General features: G+C 44.3%; 1 protein-coding gene, 1 long non-coding RNA gene and 2 other non-coding genes across 8 annotated transcripts; all 4 read left to right on the top strand.

Moving 5' to 3' along the window:
- Positions 1 to 1,319: 1,319 nt before the first annotated feature.
- LOC139077289 (uncharacterized) lies at positions 1,320 to 9,428 on the top strand. The gene is made up of 2 exons (XR_011529672.1): positions 1,320 to 1,719; positions 8,246 to 9,428. It is a non-coding gene; the product is annotated as an uncharacterized lncRNA (long non-coding RNA).
- A 2,445-nt stretch (positions 9,429 to 11,873) lies between these two features.
- TRNAR-ACG (transfer RNA arginine (anticodon ACG)) lies at positions 11,874 to 11,946 on the top strand. The gene has a single exon. It is a non-coding gene; the product is annotated as a tRNA-Arg (tRNA).
- Positions 11,947 to 12,438: 492 nt separating this feature from the next.
- HMGN4 (high mobility group nucleosomal binding domain 4) lies at positions 12,439 to 21,264 on the top strand. 5 transcript variants are annotated; one of them, XR_011529671.1, is made up of 4 exons: positions 12,439 to 12,992; positions 13,524 to 13,683; positions 16,530 to 16,575; positions 19,519 to 21,264. XR_011529671.1 is itself a non-coding variant. In XM_008510820.2 (3 exons), exon 3 carries the CDS (start codon positions 19,599 to 19,601, stop codon positions 19,869 to 19,871), a length of 273 nt encoding a protein of 90 aa, XP_008509042.1. In that variant the 5' UTR covers positions 12,855 to 12,992; positions 16,530 to 16,575; positions 19,519 to 19,598; the 3' UTR covers positions 19,872 to 21,264. The 5 variants fall into 5 exon arrangements, 4 of the variants coding, with proteins under 4 accessions (XP_070440375.1, XP_008509042.1, XP_008509040.1 ...); XM_008510820.2 differs by lacking the exon at positions 13,524 to 13,683 and having other exon boundaries at positions 12,855 to 12,992; XM_008510818.2 differs by lacking the exon at positions 12,439 to 12,992 and having other exon boundaries at positions 13,546 to 13,683.
- TRNAV-CAC (transfer RNA valine (anticodon CAC)) lies at positions 12,495 to 12,567 on the top strand. Its single transcript has one exon. It is a non-coding gene; the product is annotated as a tRNA-Val (tRNA).
- Positions 21,265 to 24,165: the final 2,901 nt, after the last annotated feature.

Raw genomic sequence — 24,165 nt, forward strand, 5'->3', positions numbered from 1 at the left:
AACACGTCTGCTACTGCCGAGATCAACAAGGAAAAGGAATGGTGTTTGCTTTTGTTCTGTGCATTTATCTTCCGGCCTTTGCGTGGCAGGAGTACCTCAGATGCTTTCCCAGAGCCCAAAGATGAACCTCCGCTTCGCCCCACAAACACCTAAGGAACGGCGCAGCTATAGGAAAACTGAGTTCCCTTCGCGCGGGGTTGGGGCGAGGAAAACGCAGGCACGAGCCTGAACCCTCGGCGCTCTCCGGGGGAGCCTTCTCCGAGGAACCGCCCGGAAGGGCAAGAGTTCAGCAGCTCCTGCTTCCCAGGGTGAAGCATGACCTAGAGCGCCCGGAGGAGAGGAGCAGGGGAAGCGGAACCGGCCGCATTTACAGGAGAACACTCCTCCGGGTCGTGTAACATATTTACGTCAGAACACTCCCAGCACCAAGAACTGGTCCCTGCAGGAAGCAAGCTATATGTTTCTCATCTCATAAATAAAATTCCAGTCATTCCTTATCCCATTTCTTTCCGTAAAATTAGGTTCCATCTGCCTGCTTCTTGCTTATAATGTTAAACTATTGGAATTCCAGAGTCGCACCTTAAAAATACAAGACTTCATAATTAAAACCTAGTCTTGGAAAGAAAGAAAGGAGCCGTCCCTTCTCCTCTGCAGCTACAGAGGAGAGGAGCTTTCTTGTCCTAAAACTTGTCCAAAGGATCTCTGTTTGTTACAGGCTCTTAACATCAGCCCTGATATCAGTTCCCTCACATTGAACCCAGCGTATACGGGGTTAAAACTAAAACCCACCACCCCCTTTCCTGCTTCTCTAGCTCCACTCATATGTAAATACCTGTTTCTTTAAACTTGGACTCCTTGAGCTTTACAACTAAATGGGAGTTACAAATTGTTAAAAGCCCAGGTGGCCTGGAGTTGGAGGCACTCTGAAGTTTGGCTAATCATGTGTCCTTGAGTTTGCCAGGAAAGCTGCTGTGTCAAGAACATCAAGGAGCGGAGGCTTCCCAGACCTCAACTCCTCACTCCTGGGGCTCGAACCCGCCTCAAACAGGAAGACGAGACAAGAGACAACCGCGAAGGACGCCCACCTGCCATCCTCCTATCTCACCCTCCCCGCGGCCTTGCTGCAGGCAGCCTCTCAAGGCCAAACCAGGCTGGTGGGAAAATGCCAGCCTGCACAGCTACATGCGCCCCCTCCCCTACCCAAAACCCCCAATAAAAATCCCTACCCATTCCTCATCGGGGAGCTAGCAATTTTTGAGGCATGAGCCCTTGCTTTGCTCCCTGTGCCTGGCATAGTAAAAACCTTTCCTCTTCCACTCAAGACTCTGTTCTCGTTATTTGGATTGGCGACGGGTTCAGAGACCGAACTTTCGGTTACAAATTTGGCGACCCAGATGGGACCCGTGGGTGGTCCCCACTGAGACCCCCTTGGCTTGATCGGATGCTCCAGAGTCGTACTCCGAGCCTGCCCCAACAGGGGAAGTGGAGGGTTGGAGGAAGACTCAGGGAGGCCAGATCGCCGAGGGCCGGTGCTTAGGAGCGCCAGGGACAGCTGGAGGGGCCGCTCCAGCAGCTGCCAAAACCCATTTTGCTTTGGGAGTCTTCCCTCCTGCCTCCTCCCAGGGCGACTGTTCGGACCTCTGGTTACCAGGGAAACTATCTTGAGGAAAAGGAAAGTGCATTTGTTTGAAGTCGCCGCGACGCCCCGGCCAAATTTTGGTAAGTCCCCAGGGTGTGCGCAACCAGGTCCCTTGTCCTAGCTCATTTGGGAAGCTCTGCACAGCCGATCTTCATTTGTTGGGCGCCCCCGAGTGTAGGACACGGACTAAGCTGGGACTGGAAGCACTTTGGCTTTGGTTTTGGTTTTTGGCTTCCGTTTGTGGCCGTGGGTTTTTGGGAAAGCACGCTTGTTTGGTATTTTTTGTCTGTCTGTCTATCTGTTCTTTCAAAGTGTCAACATGGGAGGCGCCATATCTGTTCCACCTAAGAGCCCCTTGGGGAAAATATTCGCTGATTGGTCGACCCATAGTTATAAGCCAATGAGGAAAAATCAAATGGTATTCTATTGTAACACTGCCTGGCTGATGTATGTCTTGGAAAGTGAGGAAAGATGGCCATTGAATGGAACTTTAAATTATTACACTATATTGCAGTTGGAGTGGTTTTGTGAAAGGTCTGGGAAGTGGGATGAGATTCCGTACGTGCAGGCTTTTATGCGGTTCCATAATCAGGAAGGTGAACGGCCAGGGACCAAGCTGATGGTCCAAAGAAAAGCTGCCGGGGTCCAGCCTCGGCAGAGTCCAGGTTCCCGCAGGAGAGACAGCGTCGGCGAACTGAGGGAGGGGAAAATAAAGAGGACGTGAGACTTGAGTAGGTGTTAGCAAGTCCACCTTTACTGTGCACAAGTGTCGTTTTTATATTTTTCAGGATTAGTACAGAAATAGCTTTACAAATATTCTCAGAGAGATAAGGAAGTAAAAAACGAGCACAAGAATATTTATTAGCATTCCATTCTATATAGCATAAGGTTAATGATCGTCTTCTCCGCAATTACCTAGTGTTTGTTGTCTCTAAGCTAAAAGAGATAGGTACCTAGACATCTGTTGTAATTCATGGTAAAGTTAAATCAAAGAGAGAAGGTCCAGGCCTCCGGACAGGACAGCATTCCGTCTGGTTACATCCTGGGGGAGCCATCCCTGCCTCCCTCAATCATTTACGCCATTAGTGTAGATGGTTAATGGGAACAAAAGGCAACTCCAGGGTGTCTTATCCCCAGGGCTATCTGCATTCTCAGCCAGCAGTTAAATATCTTTACATTTTCGCACCCTTTAGGGGGTGAAAGCATTCCTTTGTCTTTTAGAGTGTGGAGCTAACAGTCCCTTAAGCACACTGCCAGAGAAAGTATCATTTTGTTAGTAAAGTAAAGGGCTAAAAAGCAAAGCTAAACTATATATCTTCAACAATAAAAAATAGAAATAAGTATAGACATAACCTTGATAGAAAGCATGCATATAATTCAGAAAATATCAGGGGTCTCGGCCGGCCATACTTCACCGAGGGGCATCCCTGCACCCCTCGGCCCTTCTACTCATCAATTATTTATTGCTTTTAGGAGAAGACGTCTATAACATTTTAACAGAAAGCAGAAGGTCAAGAATAATATATATAGATACTTCTTGATCATCCAATTAACCAGCAAACTTAGAAGGACGATGCATGTATATATTTAGACAAAGAACTGGAGGGAGAAGGAAACATTAACCAGATGGAGACCATAAACCTAATTCGACATCTTATCTGGGCAGGATCCCTTTCTGCTTGTCTCAAATGGGACTGTGTGCTCCTCCATTAATTAACTGAAAAATATCTTGAAAGTTACCTGCAGGTGGTCACATTCTCTTACTATATCTAATTTTCCCGGGAGGTAGTGCCTCCCAAGCAGCCACCCAAAGGAGTGAAAACTAGAGGTTAAGAAAGGAAAAGGAATGAAGGGCAATTAGAAGCAGCACAGGTTTCAGAACTATGTGAGGGTCCGGCTGGTTATTCTTCAGCAAGGGGCGACCCTGCACCCCTAGGCATTAATCGGCTGGACCCTGTCAAACAGCCCATCAAATGATGTAGCCACGGCTCCCGGCAAAAAGCCAAGCCTCCGGTAGTCAAAGATGTTCGGACACCAGAAGAAAAACTTAATGAGGACATAACTGCCTTAAGTGTGTTAAATCCTTTTAATGCTAATTTCAATGTGACACAACCACCAATGGCAGGTGCCTTCCGCTCCCCACCGCAACCCCAGGCGGCGGAAAGTGGGAGGGAACCCCCACAGCAACCGCCCCCTTTGTGTCTGCCCATATCAGATGAAGAGGTGGTAGTGGGGGCCGAGTCCCCAACAGATCAGCCTAGGAACGAACCAGGAGCAGGAACTGTCTCCCCCTCGAGAACCCGACAGGGTACTCCTTTTGGCCAGGGGTCTTCTGGAATGGGGGCAGGGCAATTCCCTCTGCGCCAGTTGCCTGTAGGGACAAACGGTCAGGGGCAACTGGCTGCCTACTATTGGACTTATACCCCTTTCTCAACCTCTGATTTGCTAAACTGGAAAAACCAGAACCCGTCCTACTGGGAAGACCCACAAAAGATGACAGATTTGTTTACAACTATTTTTTCTATCCATCGCCTACTTGGGCAGACATTCAATCTTTGTTAAGTATAATGCTTACAGGCGATGAGCGACGCCTTGTAGTAGTAAAAATAAGGGAAGAGGCTCAGCATTTGCATGATGAGGATCCCAATCAAACTCCCACTCCCGACGTGGCCATTCCCCAAGCAGAGCCCAGTTGGGACCCAAACACGGATGCAGGGAATGCGCTATTAAGCCATTACCAAAGGTGTGTCTTGGCTGGACTTCAGAAAGGAGTCCCCAAACAAAGGAGCCTAAACAAAATTCAGGAACTCCAGCAAGAAACAGGAGAAAACCCTGCAGCGTTTTTAGAACGCATAGATCAGGCCTACAGAAAATATACTGATTCAGACCCAGAAGCCCCTGAAAACCTTCGGATGGTCAACATGACCTTTATTGGACAGAGTGCCCCAGACATTAGGAGGAAGCTTAATAAGGTCGAAGGGGCCATAGCCATGAGCCCTGGTCAATTAGTGGAAATTGTCTTTAAGGTTTATAATGCTCGGGAGGAGCATAAAGCCAGGCCAGTCAAAGTGCTCTATGCAGCTTCCCTAAAATGGAGAAATGGGAAGGGGATCCAAGACTGAGGAGGAAAAGACGCCGAAAGTTAGAGAGAAGGCAGTGAGCCTGTGCAGGGAGAAAGGGCACTGGAAAAACGAATGCCCTAAGCTAGAAATAGACACCAAAGGGGAAAGATGTCTTCCCCCAAGAAGGCCCATGGCCCCTCGAGTCCGGAACTTAGAGGAGGAAGATGATGATTGACGGGGTCCGGGGTTCCTTGCCATGCTGGCAGCTCCCATTCCAATAGTCGCCCACGAGCCCCGGGTACAAATGACAGTGGGGGCCCAACTGGTTGATTTTCTAGTGGATACTGGTGCCACTTATTCAGTGTTAAACAGCAAATTGACATCATTAAGTAATTCCTCAATTGCCATTGTTGGAGTCACAGGCGAAACTCAGCACAGACCCATGCTACAACCACTGGAATGCAGCTTGGGAGAACAAAAGTTAAAACATAGCTTTTTATATATACCAGATTGTCCCATTCCTCTCCTTGGACGAGATTTGCTCTGTAAACTGAATGCTCAGATAACTTTTTCACCCAAGAAGCAGCAGCTTCACCTACAGGTGCCACCGGAAAATGCACTCAGACTACAAGCCCTCCTGGAAAGAACAGAAGAAGGAGAGCACCCAATACCACCCGAGATCCACGAACGCGTGAGCACAGCCGTCTGGGCTGACGGAGTGCTCGGACGAGCTCGATCTGCCACCCCAATAAAAATTGAACTTAAAAAAGGAGCCTCTTGTTCAAGAAAGAAATAATATCCCCTGAAGAAAGAGGCCTTAAAAGGTATTCAACCGGTTTTGCAAAGATTTTTGCAGCATGGGCTGATAAGGCCCTGCCAATCACCATACAATACGCCTATTTTACCTGTCAAGAAACCACACTCAGATGAGTACCGGTTTGTGCAGGATTTAAGAGCCATTAATGACATTATACAGGATATACATCCAACAGTACCAAACCCCTGTACACTATTAACTACTGTACCAGGGGAATATGGCTAGTTTTCAGTGTTGGACCTTAAGGATGCTTTCTTTTGCATTCCATTGGAAAGGAAATCTCAACTATTGTTTGCCTTCAAGTGGCAAGACCCAGATACACGGGCCACCAACCAATATTGTTGGACTGTGTTGCCTCAGGGGTTTAAGAACTCCCCTACCCTGTTTAATGAAACTTTGGCAAAAGACTTGAGCAGACTCCAACTCAATCAGGGAACATTACTACAATATGTTGATGATTTGCTGATAGCAAGTCCTAGTTACCAGCACTGCTTGAACAACACCATCATAGTACTAAATCACCTTGCCTGGTGTGGCTACAAGGTATCCCCCACAAAGGCCCAGAACTGTAAACAACAAGTGGCCTATTTGGGTTTTCAAATAAGCCAAGGCACCTGCAACTTAATGTCTGACTGACAACAGGGGATTTTGCAGGTGAGAGCTCCTCAAAATAGAAGACAGTTAAGGGGATTCCTAGGTATGGCAGAGTTTTGCCAGATCTGGATTCCCAATTTTGGATTGATAGCCAAACCATTATATGATGCTTTGAAGGGAAAAGAAACAGATCCCCTCGTATGGTCAGGAGAATGCCAGCAGGCATTTGAGGCTTTAAAGCAAAAGTTGTTGACTGCACCGGCCTTGGTCCTTCCACATCTAAAAAAGGAATTCAAGCTATATGTACATGAGAGACAGGGAATAGCTCTGGGAGTATTGATACAATGTCTGGGAGAGGTGCCCAGACCAGTGGCTTCTTTATCTAAACAATTGGATCACACTGCCAAAGGATGGCCCCCATGTCTGCGGGTTATAGCTGCCATCTGTGATTTACTCCAGGAAGCAGAGAAATTTACCCTGGGACAGCCTATCATGGTATATGTGCCCCACGAAGTGCTTGTCCTCCTTGAACAAAAAGGGGGATATTGGCTAACTGCCGGGAGGATGGGCAGGTACCAAGATATTTTGTTAGATGACCCCAATGTCACTTTAAGGACTGTAACAACCTTAAATCCTGCCACCTTATTACCAACCTCTGAAAATAATATTAACTCTCATAATTGCCTAGAAGTCTTAGAGACTGTGTGTTCCAGCCGATTAGACTTGTTGGATCAGCCCTTGACAAATCCTGATTGGGACCTGTTTACTGATGGCAGCAGCTTCATGGAGGATGGGCAAAAATGAGCAGGCTATGCAGTGGTAACAGAAGGCGAGGTTATCGAGGCACAAGCCTTCTCCCCAGGAACATCGGCACAAAAAGCAGAGTTAATTGCTCTTACGAGGGCTTTGCAACTATCTGTGTATTAGAATATACACAGATTCTAAATATGCATTCATGATAGTCCATGCACACAGGGCCATATGGAAGGAAAGAGGGCTGCTGACTGCGGGGCAATAGGAAATAAAATATGCCCCAGAAATATGAGCTCTACTACAAGCAGTAACCGAACCAAAGGCAGTAGCCATTATGCACTGCCCAGGCCATCAGAAGACTGACTCATATGTGGCTGTTGGAAATCGAATGGCAGACAAGGCTGCCAAGAAAGCTGCCAGAGGGCCTAAATTTTGGGGGGCCCTCATCCCACAATTGGGCTTAAGTCAATGTGACCCCTCCTAGCTGGAGGAGGATTTGAAAAGGGCACAAGAATGGGAGTTTAATAATTGGGATCCTTCTCATAAATGGAAAATAAATCCTCACGGTCTCAATCTACTCCCTGAGGCCCTGGTGTGGCCCTTAATAAAATACTTGCATGAATGCGCTCATTATGGAAGAGATGCCTTAGTGGACCTCTTACGACCTCACCTCAGGGGGCCTAAGCTACATCAACTGGCTCGGAAGGCCTCCTACTCTTGCCCAATCTGTGCCAGACACCACCCAAACACAGAAAGGCAACCCTTGAAAAAGGGAACTCAATATTCTGGGGAGTAACCTTGTGAGGATTGGCAAGTGGACTTTACACAAATGCCTAAGACAACCGGGAATTTCAAATACTTGTTAGTATTTGTAGACACTTTTTCAGAATGGAGAGAAGCATTCACCACCAGAACTGAGAAAGCCACCGAGGTAGCCAAATGTTTGCTGAAAGAGATTGTCCCTAGGTTCGGATTGCCATCTAGCAACCAGAGTGATAACGGACCTGCCTTTGTGGCTGAAGCAACACAACAAGTAAGTAAGGTTCTTGGGATCAAATGGAAGCTGCATGCCTCGTGGAGACCACAATCCATGGGAAAAACGGAAAAGATGAATCATACTCTAAAGAAGACAAGTGCCAAACTCTGTCAAGAAACCCATCTAAAGTGGGACAAAGTGCTACCAATTGCCCTCCTCCGTATCAGAGTGGCCCCTAGAAGTGGACTTGGATTAAGCCCCTATGAAATAATATATGGGAGACCCTTCCTAGCTCCATGGGGAAAAGGGGAGGACCCCCATGCAATTACGGAAATTAGATTAAAGCAATATGTACAGCATCTGGGTCAAATATTAACTACTATGCGTGAGCTTATCTCCTCCAGGTCTCCTCCCTGTCTTGAAACTTCACTACATCCATTCCAGCCGGGAGACAAAGTACTTCTGAAGGCGTGGAAGGAACAAGGGCCAGAACAACAACTTGAAGAAAAATGGAGAGGGCCCTATGATGTGTTGTTAACCACCCATACATCCCTTAAATTGGCAGGTGTAAAACCGTGGGTCCACCACACTCGAGTAAAGAAATGTCCAGATAATTTCCAGCCACAAACGTCTTCTCCTGCTAATTGGGAAAGTAAACCGCTGGAGGGTCTTAAGTTGCTCTTTAGAAAACAATCATGAGATGCTTCATGTTGCTAATTCATTTCTATTCCTTGCATTTTCTAGTTGCAGCCTGGCTGGGATATACATTATGTTTAAATTCCTTTTCTGTTATATTTCCCATATTTGCAGGACTGCAACTGGAACACTAACCACCCACAGAAAAAACTGGCAAAAGCATGTCCAAGCTTTCCATCGCAAGGACCCCCTAGCGTCGCCCCAATACAGCAGGAAGCAGCTAGACGACCACAACGCCCCTTTTCCATAGAAATGGAAAGCAAGAAATGACAGTGGGGAATATGTTACAGGCTCTTAGCATCAACCCTGATATCAGCTCCCCCACATTGAACCCTGCGTATACGGGGTTAAAACTAAAACCCACCACCCCCTTTCCTGCTTCTCTAGCTCCACTCATATGTAAATACCTGTTTCTTTAAACTTGGACTCCTTGAGCTTTACAACTAAATGGGAGTTACAAATTGTTAAAAGCCCAGGTGGCCTGGAGTTGGAGGCACTCTGAAGTCTGGCTAATCATGTGTCCTTGAGTTTGCCAGGAAAGCTGCTGTGTCAAGAACATCAAGGAGCGGAGGCTTCCCAGACCTCAACTCCTCACTCCTGGGGCTCGAACCCGCCTCAAACAGGAAGACGAGACAAGAGACAACCGCAAAGGACGCCCACCTGCCATCCTCCTATCTCACCCTCCCCGCGGCCTTGCTGCAAGCAGCCTCTCAAGGCCAAACCAGGCTGGTGGGAAAATGCCAGCCTGCACAGCTACATGCGCCCCCTCCCCTACCCAAAACCCCCAATAAAAATCCCTACCCATTCCTCATCGGGGAGCTAGCAATTTTTGAGGCATGAGCCCTTGCTTTGCTTCCTGTGCCTGGCATAGTAAAAACCTTTCCTCTTCCACTCATGACTCTGTTCTCGTTATTTGGATTGGCGACGGGTTCAGAGACCGAACTTTCGGTTACATGTTGATAAAATGTCAAATTGAGAGCATTCACAAGAATTTCTATATTGTGGTGGGGGCTTGTGTGAGTATTGTAACTGTTTCCAATTTATTCTATTCTCTGTGAAATGAATTTGTCCTTGGGAATATAATTTGAAGGCTTTAGTGAAACTCTGAAGAATTTATATATTGTTGCCATAGCTGTGAAAGTAATTTCCCAAATGAAATCTGTAATTATGATTGGCTGTCTGGCTTGAAATCTGTTGTCATGGTGATAATGCTGAAATCAACATTTCAGTATTTCTAAATTGCATCAATATTTGAAAGATTTCTCTATCACACAATAAGACAGCCATTGGTACTTCCCTCTGCCCCCATACATGACGGGGGCAGGAGGGGGCAGTAAAAACCCATGACTTTGCTAGATTTCCTATTTTCAGAAAAGGATTGAAAATCCACGAATTCAACATATAGTTTGATTGAGACTCCATGAAATAAGCATCTATTTCTTTAATATTATAAGATTAGCCATCATATTGTTAGTGTGCTTGGAGCCAATATAATCATAAACAGCACTGTCACACCTGATATAGCTTTGACCAAAATGTGGCAGACATTCAGAAAGACAGCAAAGCAAACAGTATTTGGTTTGGGTTTTTCTTTTGACTGGCAGCTGTCAAAATTTGCACAGAAATTCTGGGAAGTCAAAGGAGTTAAAAAGCTAGAAACAAATCTTGGGAGAAAAATGACACTTAGAGCAATCATTCCAGAAATCTGGGTGTGAATCGCATCTTCTACTCAATATCCACTGTCACCAGCAAGGACCATGGAAAGGCCCCTCACACTGGTTCTGTTTCACACATCTGAAATTGGAGAATGCACAGATCACTCTGTCATAGACTGCTGACAATAATGTGAAGAAATGTGGGAGTGGCAGACAGGGCCATTTTCCCTATGCTTAGGAGAGAAACTGGAAGAATAGTGCACTGAGACAGAGGAGGAGGAGTCCACCACTGTGATGGTTAGTTTTATGTGTCAACTTAGCTAGGCTGTAGTACCCAGTTATTTAATTAAACACTAATCTAGATGTTGCTGTGAAGGTATTGAAATCTCAGGCCCTCCAGGACGGCTTCAATTGACCCCATCTCTTATCAGCAGAGTGATTAAGAATTGTCTTTCAGAAAAAACTCAAAGTCACATAGCCAGAGCATGCATAAAAGAAGAAATCGTGACCTGAAATGACCTCTGAACTAAAGATTCTCCTCCCCCGGGAACCCAAAGACCAGGACATGACCAGAACTTGAAAATCGGACTCATATCAGAAGCAAGGGGTCTCTCATTCAGGAAAATCCGGTGTTAAAATTCCTTCCCCACCCTGTCATAAATGTTTAAAACCTTACCATAACTGCTTGAAGCCCACCAATCAAAACCTGTCCCACCAGCATTTTGATGTGCCAGCCTGTTCTCCCTAACCCCTTAAATTTTGCCCTAAATCCTGAATCAGGGAGACAGATCTGCGGGCACATGCCCCTTGTCTCCCTGCAGATGGATCTCGCAGAATAAAAGCTGATTTCTCTCTCAAAGGCTGATGCCATAATTAATTGGCTTGTTTATGTGCATCGGGCAGAGAATCCCAATTTTGTGAGGTATCAGTATTTTGTAAATGTGGTTAACATCTACAATTACAAATTTTTAACGACCCAAGGAGAACAAGAAAGAATATCAGATCATCCTACCCTACAGCGGCTTCCAATTTCCTACAGAGTAACAGCCAAAGTCCTTACAAGGGCCTGCAAGCCCAGAGGTCAACTCCCCAGGTCTCCTGGCCATCTCTGCTCAGCACTGGCCTCCTCGACATTACTGGAACATCCCAGGCGCACTCCCACCTTCAGGCCTTTGCCCTGGAGATTTCCTCTGTTCCAGATCGCTCTTCTTCCTGATATCCGCATTTCTCTGTCGTTCATCACCTTCCCTGCTGGGCTTTCCTATTCTCTTTCTCCTGTTTTTTTTTTCTTCCATGTGCTTATCACCATTTTACTTACTAAGTGTTTTATTATCGTCTCCCCTACGGCGATGTAAGCTTCCTGAGGGCAGGGATCACATCTGTTTTCTTCAAGGTTGTATTTCCAGTGCCTTAAACAGTAATATTGGTTGAATGAATGGAGAGATAATATTGTTGCACCAGAGATGCCGGGCTCGCCTCCCACCGCCACTTTTCGGTCGGCAGAGGCAGACCGAGAAAGGAGGACAGACATGGGGACGCCTGCAGAAGTGGCTGCCGGGGAGTCCACACGCTGCGAGCCAGGACAACGCAGCTTTCAGGCCCAAGCACAGACCCCACAGGGTGGACCGGTGCTGTCTGGTTTCTACTGAACACAGGTCGGCCAGCAGCCCACCTACGTGCGGGGCCAGTGGCGCAATGGATAACGCGTCTGACTACGGATCAGAAGATTCCAGGTTCGACTCCTGGCTGGCTCGGTATGCACAGCCCTATTTTACTCCTTTTCTCTGCCGACCACTGAAGAATTCAGTGCACTCAGTAAATTTGCAAAGTTTGCCTAGAAGTCTCAGGAGCCAGAGAGCGCCGCTTTTGACCACAGCCGACGTCATCACTCCTTCGTGAAGCAAATTCCGCATCCGGCCATGCGGTGGCGCTAACCAAAGCTTTGCGAGAGAAATATGCCTCGCCCAGTGCACTCCGGCTGAAGGAACAGTTTGAAGTAACCTATTAAACAAAAGGGAAGAAATTAAAAACGGGAGATTCAGAATGAGAAATAATAGTGAAAGGTCATTCCTAATGACTAAGTCTCTCTTTTGTTCTCCCCCATCCGCTCATTTCCAGAAGAAATTATTAATAATTTGGCTTTACATGTATATGCTGCAGGGGCTTGGTCTACGCTTCTGTGGTTTGAGGCAGCAGTACACAGACGCATGCACACATTAAAGATGCATATTTGCACCCACGAAACAGGAGAGGCATGTTTTGTAGGGCGAACAGCTGACCCGGGTAAGCTAGTTCTCGTCCTGTTTCCGTAGTGTAGTGGTTATCACGTTCGCCTCACACGCGAAAGGTCCCCGGTTCGAAACCGGGCGGAAACATGAGTTTTTTTTCCCCCCATTATGTCCCTTAAAATTTTATTTTTAAAAATTTTCACGCCTTCATAAATACATTCTTCTCTTTTCCTTATGTTGCTCGCCCAGGGCCGTGGTGCTGAGGCGACGCTGCTCAAGGTGGATCCGGAGCCCCGCGGCTTCGGAAGCTGAGACACCTATCGCGAGGGGAGAACCTGGCGCTCCCCCGCTCCGACGCAAGGCGACCCGCCGCCGCAGCCCCGGAAGCGCATCCTCGGCTTCGCTGGCCTTCCTGTTCCCAGCAGCGCCCGGCTCCGGGCGTTTCTTCGCTCTCCCACGGTCCGCGCCCGCCCTGCCCCAGCCGAGGGCACCCGCGCGGCCAGGGCCGCAGCTGGGAGCCCCGCGCCTCTCGGACGGCCGCGCGACTCGGTGACCACCTCGGAGGCCTCAGTGTGAGTCTCCGGAAAATGCGGGTAGTCCCGCCGCCCTCCGTGTACTTGGGACCCTCGTGCAGTCCGGCCTTGGCCGTGATTAGGGACCTCGGCCCCCGACAGCCCCGCCTTGCCTTCCCGTCTCCAGAGTCACTGCAGTCTCTGTCTCTGGGCTCCGAGTGGGAACCTCTGAGAAAGGCGGAATCCGGGAGGTGGGGTCACAGATCGCAGGCCCTTCTAGGATGAGAAGCCCCCAGTGGGAATCCAGGGCTGCAAAAAGGGAGGCGAGGAGGGGATCTGAAAGGATTGGACCAGCAGGGCTGTGGCCTGGAAGAGGTCGTGGCGGGCGGGTGGGGCTGGCCTGGCTTGGGCTCTTTCTTCCTCCCTTCCTCCCCAGTTTACGAGGCCTCACCTTCGGGAAACTCCCATTAAGGGGACGTCGAAGGGCTGAGTCTTCCAACACTTTGGCCTTTTGTTCTACCTGTCAAAAGGAAAAAAAGACCCCGAAGTTAAGAAATGGACCAACTGTGGATTCTGCCTATTGCCTTGTAGCTCGAGAAAAGTCACTGGAAGCACCAGTTTAAAATCAAGCCTTGCGCCCTGGTGTGTGGCCTATAACCTCCATCTGACATATAACCTGCTTCCATGTTAAGTGGATCAATCACACGCTTTTCTGGGAAAGCAGTCTCGATATTCCACCTAACATCCTCAGGTAGATCCTTAGGATTTCCTTCTTAGGTGTATTATTATTATTACTATTTTTAAGGGTTAGCCCAGCCTAGTCTCTCAGATCACATTGCTCCAGGTTCCTTCAAATGACTGATATGAATGTGATGTTTTTATGGCCTTAAGAAAAGAAAGAGCAACCCTTACCTAATGAACTGTTTTCTTTTCTTTCTTGTTTTTTTTTTTTTTAAAACAGGCCACTTGTATAGGCATTTGCTTTCCCAGCCCTGTTACTCCTCCATTTTCATACCTTCGCTAGAAGAACCATGGTTTTATCATCTTGTAGGTTCCCTTGTTAGCAAGATAATAAGCTTGGGCATGTGCTCAATAGAAATTTGTCTGAGACATTTTTATTTATAGTCCCCTCTATACCACTCAGAAATACAAGTGAGTTAGTGTGGTGCCCTGAAAGGAGACAGGAGTCTTGGGGCCCAGGAGATGACAGGGATTTGTCCTCTCCATCTTTCTCTAATGCCAATGGGCAGGAGTACTCTAGCTGGGAAGCTGAATGTGCCCCAAGCCAACTGCTTGCAGATGAGTGACAGTGTTTGGAAGCCTATGGCTCTCGCCTTCTCTTCAAACCAGGTGCATTCTGCAAGATGCAGCAGCTGCCTACCCTTTTAGACACTCTGCCCTTTCTCACCGTCCTCCACTACCCCTCCCTCACTTAACCCCAAATGGAAGCTCAGGCTGTCTGCCTTGTCTGATATTTCCTTTGGAAGATGGAGAACAAATACGCCCTGGGCAGTGACTGGCACTGTGTGACGTCTTGCTCCTGTAGCACACTGCACCTTGCATATGATCTTTTATTTTATTTTTTTACTATAGCCTTTATTCTCTCTTTCCTAAGCTTGATGTTAGTAACCTTCCAGGTCTTCCCTCCAACCCTGAGGCACTATCTCACCATAAGTAAGCAGAGGGTGGCCTTCTGACTTTGGGGTGGGATTGAGACTAGAACCAAGTTAGAACTATCTGCCAGAAACCCAGTTCAGTAACAGTCAAAGGAGCGAAAGGATGCTGCTAAAATGTGCCTTAGAGGGTGGGGGTGTATTGGATGAGTTTGGATTTGGTTCATGGACACTGGAGATAGACTCACAATGAAAGAGAAAGAAACATGGGAAAAAGATTATGAGAGCTGGGGAAAACCTCAAAATTAATTTAATCCACGGTGTGTCGTAGGTCACTAAGATTTTTACACTCTTCCCTCCTGTATGAGTCTGCTAGGGCTGCCATAACAGAATACCACAGACTGCATATCTTAAACGACAGAAATTTATTTTCTCACAGTTCTGGAGGCTAGAAGTTCAAGATCAAGGTGTCGGCAGGTTTGCTTTCTTCCGAGGCCTTTCTCCTTGGCTTTCAGGTGGCCACCTTCCTGCTGTGTCCTCACATGATTCTCCCTCAGTTTGTGTTGTCTGTGTCCTAATCTCCTCTTCTTCTAAGGACACAAGAAATATTGAATTAGGATCCACCCATATGACTTCATTTTACTTTAATTATCTCTTTAAAGGCCCTACCTCCAAATACAGTCACAGACTGAGGTACTGGGCATTAGGACTTCAACCTGTGAATCCAGCAGGGGGACTAAAATTCAGCTTATTTCTGAGGACAGAGATCAATGTATTATGTACATTATTGACACAGTTTGGGGAATTCCCAGAAGTTAACCCCACAGAATATTTTGGCACATCTCCCCATCTACTCAGTATTTGCATATTTCTATTGCAGAAGAGACATTTGGTTTTTATTTCACTGTTTTTTGTAAACTATTTCTGCCAGTTAATTTAACTTCATAGGTCTTTTTCAAATGAAAAATATGCAAGTCTTCATTAGCTGACAACAGCATTTTAAGAAAAGGATGGAGCAGGTATTTCCTCTCCCCTGAGGCTGCTGAAGGAGAGATACCTTTCCACATTCTAAAACAAGCAGTCTGGTTAAATGAAGAGTTAAACTGAGAACTTTCACAAGAATTTCAGTCCAGTTCTTTGCAATAAGAAGATGAGTGATTCAGAACTTTCGCTAACTTGTTCTCTTCTCTGTTTAATATAATTTTGTCCTTGGAAGTGTTATTTTTAACAAAGGGGAATTGTTAGATTCCTAAAAGCTTTAAAAATTGTTGCCGTGTCTTGGCAGTATCTGTATCTGTACCTCAGTATCTGTCTTGATAATTTCTTGTCCTGGTGATACCATGGAAAGTCCTATCTCTGTATTCCCAAAAGTTATAAAATTACTTAGAAGATTTATCTGCCAGTTAATAATTTTCTTTCACATGCATGATTTAATATGTGTGATCCTATGACTTCTATATTTTATTAGCTAACAAATTCTTTCTTTTTTTATTCTTAAAATATCTTTTTTTACATTAATAGACTTTACTTTTTAGAGCACTTTTAAATTTATAGAAGAGTTGAGTGGAAAGTACAGAGAGTTCCTGTATGCTTCTTCTTCCTCTACTTCCATTTCTTCTATTATTAACAACTTGCATTGTTATGGTACATTTGTTAGAATTGCTCAGCCAATATTTACACATTATTATTAACTAAAGTCCGTAGTTTGCATTAGGGTTCACTCTGTATACAGTTCTGTGAGTTTTGCTAAATGCATAATGTCATGTAACCACATATGTATTGCATACATAGAGCATACAGAATAGTTTCATTGCCCTAAGCAATCCCCTATACTCAACCTCAAATAATTTCTTTTACATTAACACCACTGTGTGGTAAGAGCCCCTCCCTCGCCAACCCTCCTTGAGCTTGATGGAAACAAAATGACCTTTTATCCCAACAGCCCTTTTTCATTATTTGTGTATGTGTCTCCTACATTTGTAAGGTCTCTGGAGAGTCAGCCACCTGGTGTCCTGATAAACTTCCTAAAGGTGAGTCTCAAGGAACTAACCCATATTCATAGACTCAGATACAGCATCCAGCTAGTGGCCTATTTTCCTTGAATTTATCTTTATTGTCACCTGCTGTGTTTTGGCCTTTGACATGTGGCACTCATGGCTCCCTGCTTGGGATGGACTGCAAGGGATCTAACAGGAAGAACGACTGAGTCTAGGAAACAGACTGTGAGCCTTCCCATACTGGGACGTGGGCTAAGAAACACAGTTTTGGAGTGGAATGGAAGGAGAGTGGTATGAAGTATCCATTCTTTAGGGAAGTGTGTCCTAGAGCAAAGGCTCACCTTTCGGTTTCCTTTTTCACTCTCTGGTAACAAAAAGCCCTCTGAGAATATATGCAGAATATTTAGGATGACCTTATCATTTATTGTCCAAATCGGCATACTTTGAGAGGGAAAGGGAGCATTATTACTAATTATACTGGGGCGACAGGTGCCAACCAAGTCATGCTAATGCTAGGCCAAGTGATTTTCATGCCATAACATCTCTCTCAACATTTCTTCCTTCATTGTAAGAACAGCTGTCTTTGCCTCCCTCTTCCTTTCTGGGCACACCATTACCATACCCCAAATTGACCTGTGTGATCTCTGGCATCCTTCTCCTTCATTTTATTTAAAAATTATTTTTCTTTATTATGTCCAACTTTGGATTTTTTTTTTAATTTTGTTGTCTAAGAATTGTTCAAGCATTTCTTTAGTGGTGCATTGGGGAGGGAGGAAAAGGGGACTGCAGTTAGGCCTAAATGCATGTGATGTCCAGGGAAAGATGTCTTCAGGAGCGAGCGGGTCGGGTCTAGCTGGATCAGTAGAACTGCAGTGTGTCTCCCTGACAACAGGGACTTTTTGGCCCATCACTGATTTAGAATACGGTATTTAGAGGCAAGGGGAGAGCACAGTAAGGGAAGAGAAGTGTCCAGCTAATTTCACATTAGCTTTTCAGTGAATCGCTGTTCAACATGAGAATGGAACGGTTTGTTCTCAGTTTAATCCCTGGTCCCAAAGTTGCTTATAAGGTACCAAGGGACATAATGACTGATTCAAGGCACACTCCCACTTTGATTCTTCCTTCTTCTTTTCATTTCTCCCTCTCTTCCACAAGAATGAAGGAAAAGTACAAAATTTCCAGAAATTCTAGTCATAGTGAAAAAATAGGGAGAAAAATGGATAATTTGGTGTTTTAGCACCATTTATAGGTGGTCACTTTTGTTAGCCAAGGAACATAAAAATCAAATCTAAGTTTGCTCAAAGATCATGTTTGTCCACTATATCTAGATGGTGAGGTCTAGCAAAAAAACAACTCTGGAGCAATTTAGAGACAAGATAATAATTTTTTTTTCTTAAAATAAAACATTATGGAGTAGGGCAGGGCATAGGGTTACATAAATCCCCAGGAAATGTTTTCAAAGGTGGAACAGAGTAGCTAGTCTTGGTCTAAAGCTTTAAAAAAGTCATACAGTGCTTGTGAATGCTGGCCATTAGGTCCGGGACCTAATTACCCAAACTCAAAATAAATAACTTTCTCTTCTATGTGGCCCTGAATCTGTGCTTTGTGCTACCCACTTTTTAAAAATAGTTTTTGTTAATTCTTGAGTAGACACATAAAATTTCTCTGTGTAAAATATAGAGAATAATGGTACGCCAGCCATGTGCCTCTCCCTCTGCACCCCCTCTATCCTCAGTTTAAGGAAGAAAATGCCACCCCCACTCCCTTGTCTCTGGACTAACCCTCATGTCCTCTCCAACCTCCGTCCCCCTCTCAACCTCCTCTGGGGTGACTGCTGTCCTGATTTTTATATTTAGGCTTTTTTTAGTTTTACTACATGCTTGTGGCCTAAGCATGTCATTTAGTTTTACACTTATAAATGGATCTATACATATTTTGCAACTTGCTTTTTTTGCTCAACATTATGTTCTTGAGATTCATCCATGTTTTTGCCTGTACGTAGCTGTAATCTGTTTATTTCTGCTATTGAATAGTATCCCTTTGCATAGATTTCACCAAAATGTATTTATCTATTTTATTACTGAAGGACACTGGGTGGTTTCCAGTTTCAGTTTTTTGAAATTACAGAGTTTTTCTATAAACATTTTTGTAGGGGGTCTCCTGTGTACACCTCTAAGAATTCCTCTAGCTAAACACCTACAAGTGAAATTGGTTTAGATAATGCCACATTGTTTTCCAAAGTGAACACACTAATTTACACACATAAACACACACCCCAGCAGTGTATAAACGTTTTAATTGTTTCACATCTGCTTAGCCCTTGATATTGTCAGACAATTTAGTTTTCACCAATTTGATGGGTGTGAAATGTTATATTCTGTGACTTTAATATGGATTTCCCATATTACTAATGAGGTTGAGCATATTTTTATGTGCCTATTCACCATTCATGCTTCTTCTAAGAAGTACTTGTTAATGCTTTTGTCCATTGTTTTTGAATTTTTATTTTGTAGGAATTCTTTACATATTCTAGATTCTAATCGTTTGTCAGTTATATGCATTATGAAAATCTTTGCTTAGCTTATGACTTTTTACTTTTTTATGCTATCTTCTTGTTTTTTTTAAAGATGGGCACCTGACCTAACAACTGTTGCCAATCTTCTTTTTTTTTTCTCCCCAAATCCTCCCAGTACATACTTGTATATTTTAGTCGTGGGTCCTTCTAGTTGTGGCATGTGGGATGCTGCCTCAGTGTGGCCTCAGCAGTGCCATGTCCACACCCAGGATCCGAACCAGTGAAACCCTGGGCTGCCGAACCAGAGTGCGCAAACTTAACCACTCGGCCATGGGGCTGGACCCTATGCTGTCTTTTTGATATACACAAATTATTGATTTTAATATAGTTAAATTTGAATTTTAATGTAGTTAAATTTGTCATTTCCCTTTATGGTTTATACTTTTTGTGTCTTGTTAAAGAAATCTTTCTAGGAGCAGTGTGAGGAGGACAGACGAGCCCTCTGGACTGGCAAGGCCACCGGCCAAGTACTGCTGCCACCATGCCCAAGAGAAAGGCAAAAGGAGATGCTAAAGGTGACAAAGCAAAGGTGAAGGATGAGCCACAGAGGAGATCAGCACGGTTGTCCGCTAAACCTGCCCCCCCAAAACCAGAGCCCAGGCCTAAAAAGGCCCCTGCAAAGAAGGGAGAGAAGCTACCCAAAGGGAGAAAGGGGAAAGCAGATAGTGGCAAGGATGGGAACAACCCTGCGAAAAACCGAGATGCCACCACAGTCCAGTCACAGAAAGCGGAAGGCAGCGGGGATGCCAAGTGAAGTGTGCTATTTTGATAGCTCTGTACTTGTAGTGACTCTGCTGTTTGAAATACTGTTTTTTTTTAAATCAACTTTTATAAAAATGTAGAATTTTGTTTTTCTTTTTAAGTTATATTGTTAGCACACAGGACACTTTGTTGTCTTTTGTGGAAAGGGCAAATACCACTAACAGAGTGTTTCAGAAGCTGGATTAAAATGGAGGAAAATAGTATTTTCTGTCCTCATTTTTGAAGATTATTCTTGGTCCCTGGGAGAGATTCTCTGACATTCACACACGAGTCAGTCACTTTGGCTCAGACGCCTTACAGTGTGTGGAAGCAAAACTTCATGTCTTTGCCTTTCCTGATACCATCAGCATATATTTGACTTTCTGAACCCAAGAGTTATGGTTTCAGAAAACCAGCATCCCTAAAATCAGCTGTGTTGGGTAATAATCCTCAGGCCTTCTGATGAAGACATCGACATGGTGTTGCTCAAAAGAGCCAAGATTCCTGTTTGCAATTTGTGGATCATCCCATTGATAATCCTGGAGTTTGTAGTTTTCTCCAAGTCAGAAATGACCTGTGAAAAGCTCTTACATGCCTCATGTGAAATATCCACCCCTTCTGACAACTTTGCCTGTTCAAAGCAGGAACAGAAGACTTTGTTGACTTTTTGGGGAGGGGTGTTTGGAAGTTGTAAAATGTTATGGATTGTCACCTATGTCCTGCTGGAAATAACTGTTTTTGAAAAGTATCTTATGGAGCTGTATACAAGTTGGCTTGGTGGTAGGGGGGTATCATTTCCTACCCAAAGTCATAAAGATATTCTTTACTGCCTTGTAAAAGTTTTACAGTTTTGCTTTTCATACGTCTTTAGTCTTTAGAACTGGTTTTTGTGAAAAGTATGAGATAGAAGTTCAATATAATATATTTTCCATATAGATAAGTGGTTGTTGCAGCACCATTTTCTGAAAAGTTCATCCTTTCCTCACTGACCTGTAACACTGTCTCTTTCATAAATCAAGTTTGTGTGTTTGTGTGGGTCTCTTGATGGTTTCTGTTCTGACTCACTGGTCAATTTGTCTAACCTGTGGCAGTACTATACAATCGTGAGTATGACAACTTTAGAAAAAGGTCTTGATATCTCAGGACAAATCCCACCTCCACCTCCAACATCATCACCAAATTTTTCTTCCTTGAGAGTATCTTGGCTATTTTTAGCCATTTGCTTTTCCATACAATTTCTAGAATTAGATTGAGAAGTTCTAAATCAAACAAAAAAAAATGTTGGAATTTTTATTAGATTTATGGATTAATTACAGTGTTGAATCTTCCAATCCATGAACATGGTATAGCATTTATTTAGGCTTTTTAAATGTCTTTCAATAAAGTTTTATAATTTTCTCCATAAATGTCTTCTTTTGTTAATATTTCCTGGGGACTTTATACCTTTTGATGCTCTTTTATGTGGTATATTTTAGTTACTACATTTTCTGGTTTTAGCTAAAGTTGATTTTTGTATCCAGCAACCTTGCTAAATTCTCAATTCTTATATGTCTGTATACTTCTTTGGGTTTTCTGCCTAGATAACCATATATTCTGTGTATGCAAACAATTTTTTTTCCTCACAGTCCTTATGTGTCCTTTTCCTTTTTCTAAAGTGAGGCATTGTCCAAGTGCTGAGGGTACAGCAGTGAACAAAACAGTCTCTGTTTTCACAAAGCTTATCTTCTAGTTGGGGGAGGGTAGAAAACACACAAGTTTATGTGACAAGGGGCCTTAAGTAAACAAGTGTAAGTGAGTGCTATTTAAATAGGGTAGTTAAGAAAGTCCTCTCTGATGAGATTTGAGCAGAACACTTAATGAAGTAAAAGAAAAAGAGATGTGAATATGAGAGGAAAGCATTCCAGCAAAGGGAATAGCAAATGCAAAGAGATGAGGTGAAAATGTGTTTGGCACTCAGAGGAAGAATGAGCAGATGTGGCTGAATTGGAGTGATGGTAAGTAAGAGTGATAGCTGATAGCTCCAGGCTGTAATTTTTCTCTGAAAGTGATGGGATACCATTAGAGTTTTGAACAGAGAAATGATGCAATCTAAGTTAGTGTATGTGTTTGGCTGATGAAATGAGCAACACGCTGAAAGTGGAGAAGAATTGAAGGAGGAAGACCAGTCAGATGGCTGTCACAACTGAATGCTGGAAATTCTTACTTTATCAAGCTGTATGATAATCCTTCCTGTGCTCAACTATTCCTACCTCATTTTATTCAGTAAACAACAAACATTTATTTGTGCTTTCTGTTTACTAAACAGATCAGGGTCAAAGATAAACATTCCCTGTTCTCAGAGTCCAAAGTCAAATGCAATAAAGTCAGCACGTAGTAGTGTGCTCAGTGTTGCGATGCTGCAGGAGACTAACCCTGATGCCAGAGCATGCAGGGGTATTAGAGAGGACCGCCTGGGCCATTTAACACCTAAGCAGCAATATGAAAACATAGGGATTGGTCAAGCAACAAGTGGGGAAAAAGCTTCTAGTAAGAGTAATAACATTTGCAAAGATATTAAGAGAATATGGTACATAGTAGATGTTCAGTAAATTGTTGATTCAAAAAAGTAAATGCATAACCAAATACTAGGTTTTTTACAATAAGATATTTCTTAAGTGCTTATTGTTTGCCACACACTGTGTATGCCCATTGATTTACGTGCATAATTTTATTTCCATGACTATGAGTTGAATCATATATCCTCATTTTAATTTACATTTAATGAAACTGAGGCAAAATAATGTGCCCTGAGGTCATACAGTGAGTAGTAAAATCCAGATTAAGACCCACGTTATAACTCCAGGGTTTAGAAGCCTCCTTATTGTTGAAAAGATCACTGGTATAAATCTCAAATGTAATCCACCCAAAAAAGTAATTTGGTGTTTCTGAAAAAGTTAAGGAATTTCCGAAGATACCATTAGGAAACAATGAAATGCAAGTAATAATATTCTACAAGCTAAAGAGCTGTAATTGCCAATGAACAATGGCAGTAATGAAAGGACAATAAATTCCAGGGGGAAAGTGGTCATATAGAATTCAGAATTTTAGTGCATTTCTGGCAACATAAAGCTAGAAGGGATATTGTTTCTGCACAACGATGCTAACTTTTTAGACAAATATTCTTGAAGTGGGGAAGAGCAAAATAAGAAATCATAAACTAGCCTTTAAATCTCCTTGCCCACTTTTCGGATCCATTTGGCACTTACATTGCTATATTTAAATTATAAATTAACATCCTGCTTTACAAATATTTTGAGAATTTGGGTGTCTGACATGAAACAGCCAGAGTGATCCAGAGTTTTCAGTAATCAAAGTTGTGACCCTCAAAACGAAGGCACTGCTCCTGGAAGAGCTGGAAAGAAGAGGGAGGGAAACCTTTTCCCATAACCGCCCGTGCCCCTCTTCGTTCTACTCTCAACAGTAGTCACAATGACCCTTGTGAAACGTACGCCATTCCTCTCCAAAACGCTCCAATGGCTTCCACCCTGGGTCAGAAAAGATGACCTACAAACGCCCTAGTTGAACCGCCCGAGGACGCGGCCAGGCGGGCGCCCTGATGTCCCGCCCCTGCGGCCACCCGCGCTCGGCGGCGCTTCCCGCCCCTCTGGGCCGCCCCGAGCTCCGCGCTGCTGCCTGTGCCCTCGCGCAGCCGGCCCTGGACTGTGTCATTACGCAGGCGGGTACGGCGGCTGGGACCGTGAAGCTGCTTCTCTGTATTGCTCTTCAGACCCTTCGCAGACCCTGCTCGGGCTCCGCGTCCCGGGCTCTAAGCCCAAGTGCCCTCTAGTGAAGTCCCGGCCGAAGGGGATGGCCAGCGCCCGGAGGTCATCTCGGGACAGGTGGCTTTTAGGTGCCTGGGAGCCCTGTGGCCGCGTGAGGAAGCCCATGGGGCCCTTCTCAAACTATTTTAAAAATCATTAAAAAATACACAGAATAACAAAGAAAATCAATTATACTACAGTTAGCAAACAAAATAATTTATGATATATTAATACGTCTGTTTCTTCGTTAATATGTGAAATATTAGGCACGAAGACTCGTCTTATGACTACTATAATTTCGAAATAGTTAAGTGTGAGATATTTGTAACATACTTCATATCTCAAGTATGAGATGTGAGAATTTCTGTGATTTTTCTTGGCGACAAAGCCATAGGTACTTCTCTTCTGACTGTAGTTTGTTGCCTACATTTACATGTGAAGGATATGCTAATTTTCTGTTAGAGATTTTAAAGATGTAAAAAAATTTTTTCCCATTAAGTTCCCCAG

The sequence above is a fragment of the Equus przewalskii genome, chromosome 19, assembly GCF_037783145.1.
Source record: "Equus przewalskii isolate Varuska chromosome 19, EquPr2, whole genome shotgun sequence".
NCBI lineage: Eukaryota > Metazoa > Chordata > Mammalia > Perissodactyla > Equidae > Equus > Equus przewalskii.